The sequence below is a fragment of the Pristis pectinata genome, chromosome 4 (assembly GCF_009764475.1).
Source record: "Pristis pectinata isolate sPriPec2 chromosome 4, sPriPec2.1.pri, whole genome shotgun sequence".
Taxonomy (NCBI): Eukaryota; Metazoa; Chordata; class Chondrichthyes; order Rhinopristiformes; family Pristidae; genus Pristis; species Pristis pectinata.
The window spans coordinates 40,012,876-40,028,117 of record NC_067408.1 but is presented as its reverse complement, the minus strand read 5'-3'; the positions used below and the strand labels follow the sequence as shown (position 1 = coordinate 40,028,117).

The 15,242-nt window shown below is 38.4% G+C and overlaps 1 protein-coding gene across 6 annotated transcripts in view; it reads right to left on the bottom strand.

The window, feature by feature from the left end:
• Positions 1-4,358: 4,358 nt before the first annotated feature.
• Positions 4,359-15,242, bottom strand: part of ablim3 (actin binding LIM protein family, member 3) — a 211,988-nt gene continuing 201,104 nt past the window's right edge. For all 6 annotated transcript variants that reach the window (XM_052013535.1, XM_052013537.1, XM_052013538.1 and 3 more), the window contains 5 exons: positions 14,042-14,100; positions 9,049-9,109; positions 8,272-8,336; positions 6,122-6,202; positions 4,359-5,087 (listed from right to left, as the gene is read on the bottom strand). In XM_052013535.1, coding sequence (XP_051869495.1) covers positions 8,272-8,336; positions 9,049-9,109; positions 14,042-14,100 — 185 coding nt within the window. In that variant the 3' untranslated portion in view covers positions 4,359-5,087; positions 6,122-6,202. The remainder of the gene's footprint in view (positions 5,088-6,121; positions 6,203-8,271; positions 8,337-9,048; positions 9,110-14,041; positions 14,101-15,242) is intronic.

The following is a 15,242-nucleotide window of genomic DNA, read 5'->3' as shown; positions in this document are numbered from 1 at the left end:
TTGACCTCTGGAATCCATTGGTGATCCGATCTGTTATTCCTGAAGGAACCACAGAAAGCCAGACCCAGGCTTGCACCAAGCTTCCCTTTCTACCATCATCTTATTAATTTTTTAGATCTATTTTTATGTGTCTTGTAAATGAAACACCAGTACTACATCCAGAAAAAAAATCAATTCCATCTTTCTCTAATTGTTAACAGATATAGGTTTCCAGGAATGGTGCCTGGCTTGTGCTGAATCAATTAAATCTAAATTAGTGCAGTGCTGCTGATTCTGGTGTTTTCCACCCTTAGCTGGTGGTACAGAAATTTTTTGTGCTCTCTATTGTCCCTGTCACCTCTGCGTATCTCCCTCTTCTAATGTTGAGCATCCATTGAAGGCATATTGAATGGCTGCAGAGGATGACCTGGAGCAGCTCTGGGCCTTGAGGCAGACAGCACTTTTGGTGAGGGCTGGGATAATCTGACTCAGACAGCCGTCGTGCAGAGTGAATGGTTGGGGAGCAGGCATGCAGTTATTCTGAGACTGCACTTGAAATGGGCACCTTTGCACCTACCTGAAATTGGAGACCAATCAAATTGGTCGTGGGATTCCAAGGATGAACTAACTCTGTTCACCCCTGGTTTCTGCCCTCTTCCTTTCCAGTCCTGATGAAGGGTCTCAGCCCGAAACGTCGACTGTTTATTTCCCTCCATGGATGCTGCCTCTCCTGCTGAGTTCCTCCAGTACTTTTTGTGAATTGCTCCAGATAGATCCAGCATCTGCAGAATTTCTTGTGCCTCTGCACAGTCCATCTGTTGGTTACAGGACATAGCGGGATCTAAGCAGTTATTCCTGAAGGAACTGCTGAAGGGCAATCCAAAAATGCTGTCAGATAATCCAGAGCACTGATTTATAAGAGTGTAGTAAAATGAGCCTTCAACATTTTCTGGCCTGGTATTGGTCCTTTCCTGCCCTTCCTTGGTTAGGTTTCCCTCCTCTTTAACTGTACATGCCTGGATTAACTCGAAGGAGAAGCTATTGGATTTCCTGTCCCCACAGTGGCTGACCTATTGTCATTCTCATTTTGCACTGTCACTCATAGTAATGAAGCCTGATTATGAAAATTATTCATGTCGTCCCTAGGTCTCACTGTTGAGCTCATCCATCAAGCACACATTTGCACCATGGAAACAAAAAATCAGCCCCATTATGTCAGCTGTACAAATCACACTAGATGTTCAGATTTGCAGATTCCCAAAACTAATGGCCAACATTCTTTGAAGGGCACTGTTGCATTTTATATGGAAGGAGACTGAATATCTTATCTCAGGGAATAATGGTTAAAATTGTCAGGCAGCACAACCATAATGAACAAGTTCTGTTGAATTATATGGTATAGACAATTGACGTTGGTCAGGATTTAAATTTAGTAGACCAATAACCACCTTTCCCAATGATGTTATCTTGAGAGTTGTTTTGAAACTTTTTGCACCTAGATAATAATGGTAATATGGTGCCTTTTGAACCAACATGTCTCAGACACTGTAATTTTTCAAATTCAGTGACTAATGTTATGTTGGTAAATGCAGCACCCATCTGAGCCACCTACATTCCAGAGCTTGAGATGAATGTCTATTCATTCTTTTGCTTATTTTTGGTAGTACTGTTTTAAAAAGGAGTTTGGGCCGGGGGACTGAGTATTTTATGTAATTTTGACATTGGCAAGAGTGAAGCTATTCTGTTCAATTCCTGAAAACAAAACATTCTATACCCCTTCTAGAAGTTTAGCTGTTGACTTTATTTCTTTCTCATATGCCCAGTCATATTTAGTACAACGTCAGCATAATTCATTGCAATGAATTGTGCCTCAAATCCTACAGTACCAAGTCTGTCCATGTCCACTTCCAAACAATTCTTTAGTCAGTGAAATTGTCATTCTTGCGTTTGCCATCTTCATACCATAATTTCACATCCTTTGAATGACACTCTGCATAATTGGAAACTCATCTAGACTTTCCGGTACAAATCTACATAAAAACCCATTCAATTATTCTTTATGCTTGTTTTTAACACCCTCCATTTCCTCCACACTCATTCATGAATTGACCAAAATTCTCTTACTTGTATACAAATTTATTCCTGTTCTGTTTTTCCCCCTTCCCCCACCCCACTGATTCTGTAACTTCCTCCAGCACCCCCAGTCTTACTTGCACTCTTCACTACGCCAAGCCTCCACTACCTCTTTTTCCCATCTTTAAAATCACTAGTAGAGTATACAGCTACCTAGGTCTAACCTCTGGAATCCCTCCCAGACTCCTCTGTGTTGGTACCTTTTCCCATGATTAAAAGTGTCTTTAAATGTTACTGCATCTACAGTGTATTTCGCTCTGCCACTCATTTCTCCCTTGCTCAATCCCGACATCCAGTTGTTATAAAATAAATGGTAGTACACAATTCTAAGTTGCTCTAAGCATCTACACCTTTTCATCATATAAGGCAATGATATCTTGAATAACTACTTCAATATTTCACTTGAAGAAATCCTGCTTGTTGGAAAGTCATTGTCGAATGAGGGAATGAATTAGTCTTTCACAACTCACAGATGAATGTCAGCTGGGCAACTCTGCTCATCCCATTTCATTAACTTCATGAGAACCGAATGGGTGGATCTTCTGATGATTGATTCTGGCTGGGGGCTCAGTAGTATGTGAAGGAGAAGCTAGATTAGTAGTCAGGGGTGGTTGGGGTTGGTAATTGTGGGGTGAGATTGGTTGTTGGGAGGCAGGTTTGGTCCTCGGAGGGGGCATGATTGGCAGTCTTGAAGGGGGGAAGCTGAGGGTGTTCAGTAGTTGGTGGATGGAGACCAATGAGTTTCTTTAATATTGGGAGGTGGGGGCCAATGGTTGGGAGCTTGTTGAGTGTTTGCGAGGGTTTCAACTTGGTTAACCGGCAGGGTTGGTGGTTGGGGTAGTTGGGGCAGTGAGTAGAACATTGCGATGCGTGTCGCCACCATGGAAGGAGCCCCAAGGACAGCCAGGTAAATAAAGGAACCTACACAAGGTTGGTTCCTTCTGCCAGCATGGCCTCTGCTCAGGGGGATATCCTTTATGTCACATATGAAGGCTTCACGGCCTGCCTCTGCATGAATGGCCCACAGGCAGTGTACAGATGTGCATTCAACATCATTAAATAAGATTGCACATGTCCAAGGTCCTTCTTACATAAGAGCATCGGACAAGAAGAGGACCCAGAACGAAAGCTGCATTTTATTTTTTATAGAAACTAAGTGACATTTACTCAGTTCTAAGCTTGAACCCCAGTCCTAAATATATCTTATCAAGCCAATTCAGTGTACCAGTATGATTAAAATATTCTGTATTTCATAAATATTTTTTCCTTTCTCTGCACTACTCTGGAGTTCTTCATGTATTAATCTTTTTGAAAGAATGAATTTGCAAGATCCCTTATTGAGCTCCTATTTATGCTGCAAAATTTGGTGATTTACTACATTATTTACTAAGATTTTAATTTTTTTGTTGCATTGGAAATCTAATGGAATATTCTTCTACATTGGGTTCTTGGCATCATTTATTTTGCCACTACTTTTTATCTGTCACGTATTAGCATTGTGCCCAATCATTTTTGCCACAAGTACTCCATTTAAATGGACATTTGACAATTATACACATTAATCAATAAATAAATCACCAGTTAAACGAAAACAAAAACAACAAAAATATATCTTTCACTCAAACAATTGAATTTTGCAAACATTCTGTCGCTATTAAGATGATTGATTGTGATGTATGTACATTGCATTCTACGATAAAATAATTTCATGATCAGTTTAGTAATTAAATCAATACAAATAAATAGAAAAGGTTTTAGTTCAAAACTTAGCTCAGCTATGTGTTAAGCTTTGTCTTTGTTTTCCACAATCATTTCAGGGCTGATGAAGAAGAGTTTTTATCTCTGAAGGAGGATGTTTTGACAACTCAAAAAGGAAATCAATCATTTCCAAGCTCAATTATCCTTCCCCAACTTTAAAACAAAAACAGCTCCATTATATTTCACATCTCAATTCACTCCAGCTCCCAGCAGGTGAAAGCTTTCCACTGGCCTTCTGGATGTCTATTGTTGGAATAACAGGGAACTGCCCAGACATCCTTCTTTGACATAGGTGCTGCTACCTCCTTAACAGAACAAAAGCTGAGCACAATAAAAAAGGAGCAAAATCTTGATCCCAAATTTCATGTAGTTTAGTGATTCTCCACCTTTGATCTGGGCTGGAATCCTGACCTCCCAATGTTCTCACACATGATTGAAGTGAAATAAACACAAAATCAGTCTAAACCAAATTTGCATCATTTATTTATCGAACAAAATGCAGCAATTATCAACGAACAAACAATTATGGGACTCTATATCAGCTGAGAAAAAAGGTTAATAATCATTAAAGTAAATGTCATCATTTACAGATGCGTTTATCTGTGATATCATCAAGGCTGCCATTTAGGACAAGAGCTACTTCAGTAATACATTTTATTGATAGTTCCCTCTTCTGTAGAGCTTTGACATTCAGCAATTCTATACGTATGGTAACTTAAATGTTTCAAAATAATACAATGCATAGAGAATGGATATGAAAATCTCATCTGAGCAAGAGAAGGAAATCAAACAAAAGATAAATGAGAAAAGAGATAGATATCAAATAATCCTAGTTTATTCAAAAATCCCAGTTTTGAATATAAATCATGGTCACTGCAATCTTACTCCCAAAAAACTTGATGATTAGTGGATTATATCACAAAAGTTGCAAAAAATAATGGAAATATGAGCCCACAGCTGACAGACATTTGCAGAACATCCATTAGATACATGTAGCTTTCTTAACATTATATGATATGAAAACACTACTAACAGATTGTGTGATTAAATGCTTGTATACTAGGGTAGGTAGCTTTTTTCTTTAACAGGATACTTATATTTGCTTAAAAGAGCCTTGCTTGCTTTTTCAGTTCATTTCTTTTCCATAATGCAAGTCGATCAAACTCTGCGAGTGTCATTCCAAACACACGGTAGAAATCTTCTGGTGATAAGTGACGCTGCAAAAAGACAAAGAAAACAATTGTAGAAAAGTCTACACATTGTTTTTAATGTACGCATTGTATCTAGATGTTTGTGCTAACCTAATATATTGTGTGCTATATTAAACATCAGGAAGCAGTGCAACTCTACTGTGATAACTGCACCCAACATATTAGGAAGTAGATATTTAACCTAATCCTAATCAACTTCATCTGTAATAAGTCAGCAGTTCTTTTCTGCTCTGAATTGCATTGAACTGATCTTGCGGAAACTCTTTTTCTCTGTTATTAGCCAATGAAATGTGAAAATATAAAGGTCACCAGCTGTCTACAAAATAATTAGTATACAAACCACTTCATACAAACTGGATCTCTAATTTATCAGATCAAGAGAAGTGATTTAGAAAAGCTAGGGCCAAATGATGCATCTACCCAGTTTGGGCATCATTTCCGCTATCAGACTGCTGATAGCAATGTGGGACATCTCTAAGGAAGCTCAGTAAAGGCTCTAACTATTAGTCAGAAGTGTGTTATGAATATGTTCAAATGGATGTGATGCACAGAACAAAACTCCCATGAAGAATGCAGTTTAAGGAACACAAATGGAAGAACATTAAGACATTACTCCATTACATTACTTTATCCCAAGACAGCAAATAATGAAAAAGAAGCAGGGAGAATCAATTCAAATGCTACCACTGGGAGTGAGGTATTGTGGAAGTAGACTGGAGGAATGTGAAATATGTTCAGCTTGTGTGAGTAAGTAATCCATGGGGTTTTTTACCTGAAACATTAACTGATAATATAAATTGGTTTATGTGTAGAGTTCTGTTAACAAAAAGCATTTTAGTTCCATACTTAACTCAAAGGTTACAATTCCACAAGCACAAGCAGCTTTCCTTATTTCATTTTTACATATTGATGTAAAACGGTTTTGCACATATAGATTTTTGTTTGTTGTGGTGTGGTTATGCACCTGGTTACATACAACTATATAGAAACAGCATGCCTACTGAGGTAATGCAGAGCCCCAATTGTTCCACATCACACACCTCTAATCTTGTCCTGTCGACATCTTTTGGCAACTTATTCCGACCTCTGGTGGTTACCATTAGCAGTTGAAATGGATAAATCTAGAAAGTAAACAACTAATTATATTAAATCACTTTAAACCTATTTGGCTTGGAATTTCAATAAGAACTACAGAAATTGGATTATAGACAACAGTGGAAAGGTTTATTAGCAGCACATTTCATAAAATAGTGAACACCCATGTGTATAAATGGAGTTAATGTCAGCATTTCTTTTACGTTTCCATCACAGAAGTTCTGAAGCGAACAATGTAATTCTTCAGTATTATAATGTGCTACAAGAAAGCAATCTGTCTCTTAAGTGTGGGGCATCAATATTTTAGCAGAAGAAACATTTGCCTAGAAAACATATGACTGGTAAAAAAGATCTTGTGACGTGGATACGGGAATCCTTAAAGGCGTAAAGGCAAGGGAAAAAAGGCCAGAAAAGAAAATGGGATTCTGGTTTTATACAGGACAGATAATATAAAAATGCAGGAGAATGATGCTGAATCCGTACAAGGTATTGATTAGGTCACTAAAGGGGTAGTGCATACACTTCTATATTTCATTATATGGGAGATGACAGAAGTCTTGGGAAAGGTAATGCAAACATTCACTGGGACAATAGCTGGAAAATGAATTATAATAAATAGTTACAAAATTGGGGCTTATCAAAGCAGGGAACATCAGAGGCAAAAGTTCAAAAGAAATAAAAGGGGCCATGAGAATAAATAGTGAAAGATTCCACTGATAGAGAAATTAGTAACAAGACTTAGAATTATCATGAGAAGGAGAAAAAGATAAATTAGATGTACAGAGTTATTTGTACTTGGACAAGTTTTGGATTATTTACTATTGCAGTAGAGACTATAATGCTATACTTAAAATGGAATTGACTAGTATTTGAAGGAATTATATGAAATTATACAGGGAAAGAGCAGAGAAATGAAACCACAGTACTGAGATGCAGTTCAATAAGCTACCTTGACACAGGCATCAGGGGCCAATGGCTATCATCTAAATGTACATTCAATTATTTTGGACCATAAGCATCAAAACTATCCTTACAACTTGAAAATTCTGCTTTATTTTAGATAGATGATGAACACCGACCTTGAATAACATAATTTCAGCACGTTCAAATAGAAGATTAGGGTTTGTTCTGATTAAATGTAAGCAATGAATTTACTTTGGTATTGTCACAGAGAATAACACTATTATTAGCCTTAATTCTCCACCAGCAATACAGGTCTCACAAATAACCAGTTTCATCATTCCAGGCATCAACAATGTAATGGACTACATTTTGTAGTAATGGCCATAAAACTATTGGCGTTCACCATCATTTACTGTGCAAAACTGAAAGCAACCTTGGGATTTCTGTGCAAGTATGTTATGGCGTAGAAACCCTGAAGATTTTGTCAATGATTCACTGCTCCCTTTGCATGCCATTCTATTCACAACATTCTCCAATGCAATCAAGAGAAATCACTTGACATGATTTTTAGGTATTTATGGAAACAAATCTCATACTTTGTTTTGCTCCTGTTGAGTTTTTAATGGGTCACTAAGCCATAATTGCTGCCTACCAAATTATCTGATTCTAAAAATATAGAGTTCCCTTGTGAACATTTCAAAATGTAAGCACATTTAATTCTTTTATAGGTTTATTTATATTTCTCACTCTAAATCATATGTGCAGATTAAAATTTTTATTTAACTCTCTCAATAGAATTTGAAACATTAATTAAGAATGTGCCCTTTGCTTCTTGGTATATGCTCAATGGAATTTTTTAATGTGAAATGTGATTCATAACTCAGCCAGCTTGATGATATTACAGCTATGGGACTTTAGACATCTTTTAGGCACTACATGTTAAGAGAATTACCATATAAATACACAGATGTATATAAGTGATGTATGAGAAACACCATCATTGAAAACTTCGTCTATTATGGGATTTTATGAAATTGTCTAACATTATCGTACAAGGTAATTTCTTTTTCTTGGAAAAATGCAAATCCACATCTATACATAAGATAGAAGACATCAGTAAGTGATCAAGTGCTACTTATAGGTACTGTGGCAGAATCAAGCAGCTATTTCACAAAGCATTTCTTTCTCTCACTCATTGTTGCTGCACCACAGCAATCCAAGGCCACAGGTTCAAAGCTGCAGTTCTTACCTTGTATTCTGTGAAAGAAAGAGAATAAATTTTATTTAATACAGAACAGTAAATAAAACCATGTCTGCACTACCAGAAATAACCAGGGCCTCTTCTACTCCCTAGGTTTAAAATTCATCATCATCACTATATACAGGTTCTCCCTAGCTTATGAATACCAGTACATATGAACACGTGTTTGGAAGACCGGCGGTATAGATTTGCCGGCTGCTGCAGGGCTGCAGGCATCTTCTGCTGTGTGGGAACTCGGTTTGCAGTCGCCTTTCCAACTTGTGAACAGTTCAGGTTACAGACAGTTCATAGGAACGGAACCTTGCCGTAACCCAAGGGCAACCTGTCCAGTTTCATGCATTGAAGGAAATGTTCACAGTGGAATACAGATGCTAAAAAGCAGCAATGTTACATATTATATAATCACCAACATTTTTAAGGTTGTGCAATTACAAACTTGTGCACTTTCCCATTCTCATAAAATTTGGGTGCAATGTTTTAAAATGTTCCTTGAACAATCCTGACAGTGGAGAAGTTCTCAGTTGCATTTTGCCATTTTGACTTAAGATTATGTAACAGTGAAGGGAAGGGGGAAATGTCTTTTCAATTGGTAATGGTGTGTGGGTCCATAATGTTGGCAATACTTTCAACAGATTAAAAGTGATTGTACAGTACAACATGAGTCCAGTTAAGCATTTTATTTTGATGCAGCCACTGAAACCACCTTACCTCTCATTCCCCAGTTAACGGCACTGTCATTGTCATATTGGAAAATGTCAGCACTCTGGGGCTAAAAGAAATTGAGTGAAAATAAAAATACCTGTCAGTTATTTGCAATCTTAGATACTGTTCTTCCAGCTATTTCTCAGAATCATAGATAATTATGTCCATGCCAGTCAAGAATAGATTTTAGATCAATCCTACTTCCCAACGCTTGCTCTATAGCGGGTTTATGGTTCTTCATATAGGCATCCAAGAGATTCCTTGAGTTTTTAGGCACTGAGTTCTAGCCCCTACACGTGTTGAGTGAAAAATATTTGAAGTTCCTTCCACTAATCTTTCTACCAGTTAACAAATCTATGCTCTCTGGTTCCTCATCTTTCTACTGAAGAAAGTAGGTCCTTACTTTGCTCAGGCCTCTTACAATTTTATACATCTCACTTAAATCTCCCCTCTGTCTCCTTTGTTCCAAAGAAAACAACCATGGCCTGGATGTCCCTCCTCAAAACTACAATTCTCCAATCAGGACAACATCCTCACAAATCTCGTCTTGCTGGTAAGAGCACATCCTTCCTGCAGTGTGGTCACTAGAATTGCATGCAGTACTCCAACTGCAGCATAACTGAATGCTTTGTACAGTTCTGGCACAACCTCTTTGCTTAGGTACAGATGCCACACACCAACATTTAAGTAAACCCAGTAATTTACAAGGGAAATGTGGCCAACGGAACCAGGTGACTTTAAGGGGAGCACAGGAACCATGGCCCCAGCTCTGAGATGGGGAGCTTGGGAAAAGGAGCCTTAGTGAGTTGTCGGGGAGCACAGGAACCACCATTGCATACAGCTCCCTCATTAATGAAATTCTGGTTGATTGTTTCCCTCTGCTTTCTGCTACAGAGCCTATTTTTAATCCAATTTGCCACTTTTACTTGGATCCCATTGACTTTTACATTCTGGATCTGCAGTGTGGGACTTCATCAAACTCCTTTCTAGAATCTATGCATACTGCATCAAGTACTCTACTAATCAACACTCTCTGTTATCTCCTCAATGAATTGTATTGTTAGTCAGATGACCTTTGCTTAGTATTCATGCTGACTGTCCTTGATTAACCTATGGTTCTCTAGGTCTTATGCTATCTCTCAGAACTTTTTCCAACAATTTTCCCACTACAGATGTTAGACTGAGTAGTCTGTTGTAACTTGTTCCATTCCTTCTCCCTTTTTAAACACATCAGCAACTTTTCACAATAACAAAAGGAAAAAAGAGCAGCAATAGATCACCAGGCCCCTCAAGCCTGCCCCACCATTCAATACGATTATGGCTGATCTTTGCTAACCTCATCTCCTCTTCTGTGCCAGTTCCCAATAACCCTCATTTCCTTGATCTTTTAAATATTTGTCTGTCTCCACCTTAAATATATCTAATGATCTGGGCTCCACCACCCTTGGGGGGGCAGAGAATTCCAGAGATTCACTAATCTCTTAGAGAAGAAATTTCTATGCACTTCACTTTCATACATCTGGCCCCTTATTTTGTAGCTATGTCCCCTTTTTTGTGAATCTCCAACTGGTGAAAACATCTCAGCATCTACCCTGTCAAGGTCCCTTAGGATCTCATATGTTTGAATAAGGTCACCACTCATTCTTTTAAGCTCCAAGGAATATAGACCCAAACTATCTAGCCTCTCTTGGTAGGGCAATCTTCTCATCCCAAGAATTAGCCTGGTGAATCTCTTTTGGACTGCCACCAATGCTGCTATATTGTTTTTTGGTAGGGGGACCAAAACTGTGCACTGTTTCCCAAGTGTGGCCTCAGCAACACCCTATGCAACTGTAACAGAACCTCCCTCTTCTTCAACTCCAACTTCTTTGCAACAAAGACCAACATTCCATTTGACTCCTTAACTACTTGTTGGACCTGCTTGCAAAATATTTGTGATTCATGCACTACAACACCTAGATCCCTCTGAACTTCAATCATTCCAGTCTCTCTCCATATAGATAATAATCCTCCTTTTGATTCCTCTTACCAAAGTACCTGACTTCACACTTCCCCACATTAAACTCCATTTGCAAGGTTTTTGCCCAGTCACTCAATCTATCTATATGCCATTACAGATTCACACTGCCCTCATCACAACATGTCCTTCCACTTATTTTTGTATTATCATCAAACTTTAAAACCTTACATTTCATTCCTTTCTTCAGGTCATTAATGCAAATAGTAAACAATTGATCCCTGGGATACTCCATTAGGGTTACATCCTTCCAGCCTGAAATGACCCATTTATTCTAACTCTTTGCTTTCTACATCACAACCAGTTTTTAGTCTATATTAACACATTTCCTCTAAGACCTTGGTCTCTTAATTTTTGCACCAGCCTCTTATTCAGCACTTGTCAAACGCCTTCTGGAAATCTAAATACTGGAAATCTACAGGTTCCCCTCCATCAACTGTTCGTGCCATATCCTCAAAAAATTCAAGCAAATTTGTCAAACATGATTTCCCTTTCAAAAAAACTATGTTAACTAGGTTTGATACTAAACGATTAATTATTTCCTCTTTGATTATTGACTCTAGCAGCTTGCCAACAAAAGATGTTAAACTAACTGACCTATAGTTCCCCATCTTCTGTCTTCCTCCCTTTCTGAAGAAAGGAATCACGTTGGCCGTTTTCCAATCTTCTGGTTAACTCCAGGAATTCAGCGAATTTTGAAAAATTTCAACCAATGTGTCCACTATGCAGCCACTTCCTTAAAACCCTTGGGTGCAGGCCATCGGGTTCTGGAGATATGTCGCCTTTAGTTCTGTGAGTTTTTCCAATAGTTTATCCCTTGTGATTGGTATTTTTGAGAAGTTCTTTACTGTTATTTCAAAACAGCCCACTTGTTATCTTAGGGATATTTACAATGTCCTCCAAGGTGACGACTGATGCAAAAAAATAGATTTAACACATCAGCCATTTTTTCGTTTCCTGTTAATTTACTAGCCTTGCTTTCTAGAGGTCCTACACTTGCCTTAGCTGCCTTCTTCCTGTTTATATATCCATAGAAACTCGAACTGTTTGTTTTGATATTACCCACAAGTTTTCTCTCAAAATCAATATTCTCCCTTCTTATGAGCTTTTTAGTCTTTTGCTGCTGGATGCTAAAAACTTCCCAGCCCTCCAGCCTATCAGTAGCCCCTGCCGCTTTTATGTTCTACTTTTCAATTTAGCATTATCCTTGACCGCTTTTGTTAACCACAGATTGTGCCTCTTCCTTATGGAATCCCTCTTTCTAATTGGGATAAATTCCTGCTTTGTGTTATGGACCATCTGTCACTGTTCCTCTAATAACCTGTCTCCTGATCTTCCCAGTCCACCTTTGACAACTCCACCTTCAAACAATTGTAATCACCCTTGTCTAAGAGAGTGGTTTTGGTCCTGTGGTGTCCACCTTCAAAATGCATCTGGAATTCTATCACATTGTGGGCACAGCTTCCTAGGTGTCTTTACCAATATGATTTCTTATTAATCCTTTCTCATATCTCATAACCAAATCTAATGCAACCTGTTCCTAGGTAGGTTCTGCAATATACTTTTCTACGAGGCAACTCTAACGCTCTCCCACAAATTCTTCAATGATACCCTTGTCAGTTCAGTTCGTCCAATCAATATGTAGACTAAAATCTCCCAGAATAATTGCAGTTCCCTCCAAACATGCCCTTGATATTTCCCCATTTATGCTCTGCCCTATCAAGAGGTCACATTTTGGGGGCTTATAGATGATCCCCACCTGTATCTTCTTTCCCTTGCTATTCACGATTTCAACCCGAACCAAATGTACATTACTAGTTATGTGCATGTATATCATGACTCAGAACCGCTCTGAAACCTTCCTTGATTAACAATGCTACCACTCACCTCTGTTCACATTTCCTGCTCCAACCTGTCACATCTTACTTGTCAACTTCCACATCACTATTCTCTACCACCACTCTTTCATTTCCTCCTGATTTATTAAATATCCTATTCTTGGAGCCCTCCCCCTTCCTATTTAGATTAAAGCTCAGTCTATAACTTAGTTATGTGATTTGCCAGGACCCTGGTCCCAGTATGATTCAGGTGGTGCCCATCCCAACAGAACAGCTTTCTTCTTCCCCAGTATTGTTGCCAGTGTCCCATGGGTTGGAACCCATTTCTCTCACATCATGCCTTGAGTCTTGCATTGAACTCTCTAATCCTATTTACCCTTTGCCAATTTGCATGTGACTCAGGTAATAATCTGAAGATTATCCCCTAGTGATTCTGCTTTTCAATTTTGCCCTGAGCTCTTTATAATCCCTCATCAGAAACTCCTTCATAGTCCCACCTATGTCATTGATGTTTGTGTGGCCATGGCAACAGGATCTTTCCCCTCCCACTCCAAGTTCCTTTCCTTCATGAGATGTCCTTAACCCTAGCACCAGGCAGGCAACACAACCTTTTGAACTCTCTGTCTTTGTGGCAGGGAACAGTGTCTGTTTCCGTAACTATGCCATTGCAGTCTTTCAGCACCACACCTCTGGCCAAAGAAAATTGGAAAATAGGCAGAGCCTGTGCTATATATTCCTTGCTTCTTTTAATAGCCTGGAATGCATTTTATCTTGGCCTCGTGACTTTGCACATCACATTATCTTCGAGGCAAATTACGCTGGACCCATAGCAAGTTTTCTTTTCCCATCCAACTGATGCAAGTGTACAATTACATATACATTTTAGATATAACCTACAATTTCCCCTATTAAAATAATGCTGTTACAACTGAATGGTATAAACTGATGACTCTGAGGTGAGCTGAATCTGAAATCTTAATATTAACCAAATACTTGGAGTGCAGGAAGTTACATGACAACAAACTATCTTCAAGAGAGAGGGGCGTGGGGACTATGCATTTATTCTGCATACACCCTCACCTTTTTGTTTACTTCTTTTTCAAGGGAGTAAATTCAGAGTAAGATAAATTGATTGAAATCTTACCCTGTGCATTCCATTTCTCATGTAGGCAGGAAGAGAAGCAGACTTGGAAATCAGTGGATCTGTGATATACAACATAACACTTCTATCAGCTAGCTACATGTATTACTGGTGGCAAAAGTAAAACCAAACTGTCTTGGTGAACCAATGAAAAAGGCCTGAAGCACATGAATGGAAAATACATTTCCTGATTTTTCTCAAGGTCTGAATTCCAACCCAACAGTGCCTTGAAGGGGTGTGCTTCTGTCAAACAAGCCTCCTTGTACATGTGAGTATCTACCGTAGCTCTGCCTAGAGCCACTAGATGGTGCTTAAAGTTAAAGAGTAGAATAATTCTGTGGCGACAGGCACGATAGATAGATGAGAAACTTGATAGTTTGGTCTTGGTTAAGATAGAAATGTCTTTGCTCACTCTAACAACCTACATATGCAGCCTAATACAATGCACTAGAATCTTATAGAAACAATGAAAGGTAATAATACAACTTTTTAAAAAAGGTAAAACATTCAGTATGTGAGCCTCATTTACTGCTTATAGAAAACTCTTGTATGTGTTCTTTATATAGAAGCTTATAATTGAACAGCAGAGCTTTCCCCACCCTCCATCATCGTTTATTTCCCCATCCCTTTACTGTGTCAAACAGATGCGTTTAATATCTGGGCAAGGCACACTGTGAAGAACAGCAGGCATAAGCAGAAACTGTAACGTGTGCAATACCAGATGGGGAGAAAAGATCCAGATATCAAATAAAGGGAGGCATCCAGACCAGAACTATATACAGCACAAGATAAAGACTGCAACAGCCAAGCACATTTATTTCATAATGTCAGAGCAACATTATAATTTAAAGTTAATGTAAAATGCTGTTTAAGTAAGTAATATGGGTGTTATATCATTTTATTAACTCCTAACCTCAGTAAAGAGAAATCAGTAAAACATAACCATGATATTAAAAAAGTCATAAAATGGATACACTGCAGTCAAGAAACTTCTTTAAATAAGCTACATAGAGGGCCAAAGGCATGGCAAATCATGGCTTTTGGATTTAGAAAAGTAAACCATTATGAGGAATATGTTATACATATCACAGAATTATACAATGAAATGCAATGTACTATTAAACCAAGCAAAGTAGTACAAGATTATGTGATGAAGTACACAACACCACTCTGTAATACTGTAGATCGATACAGTGCTCTCATC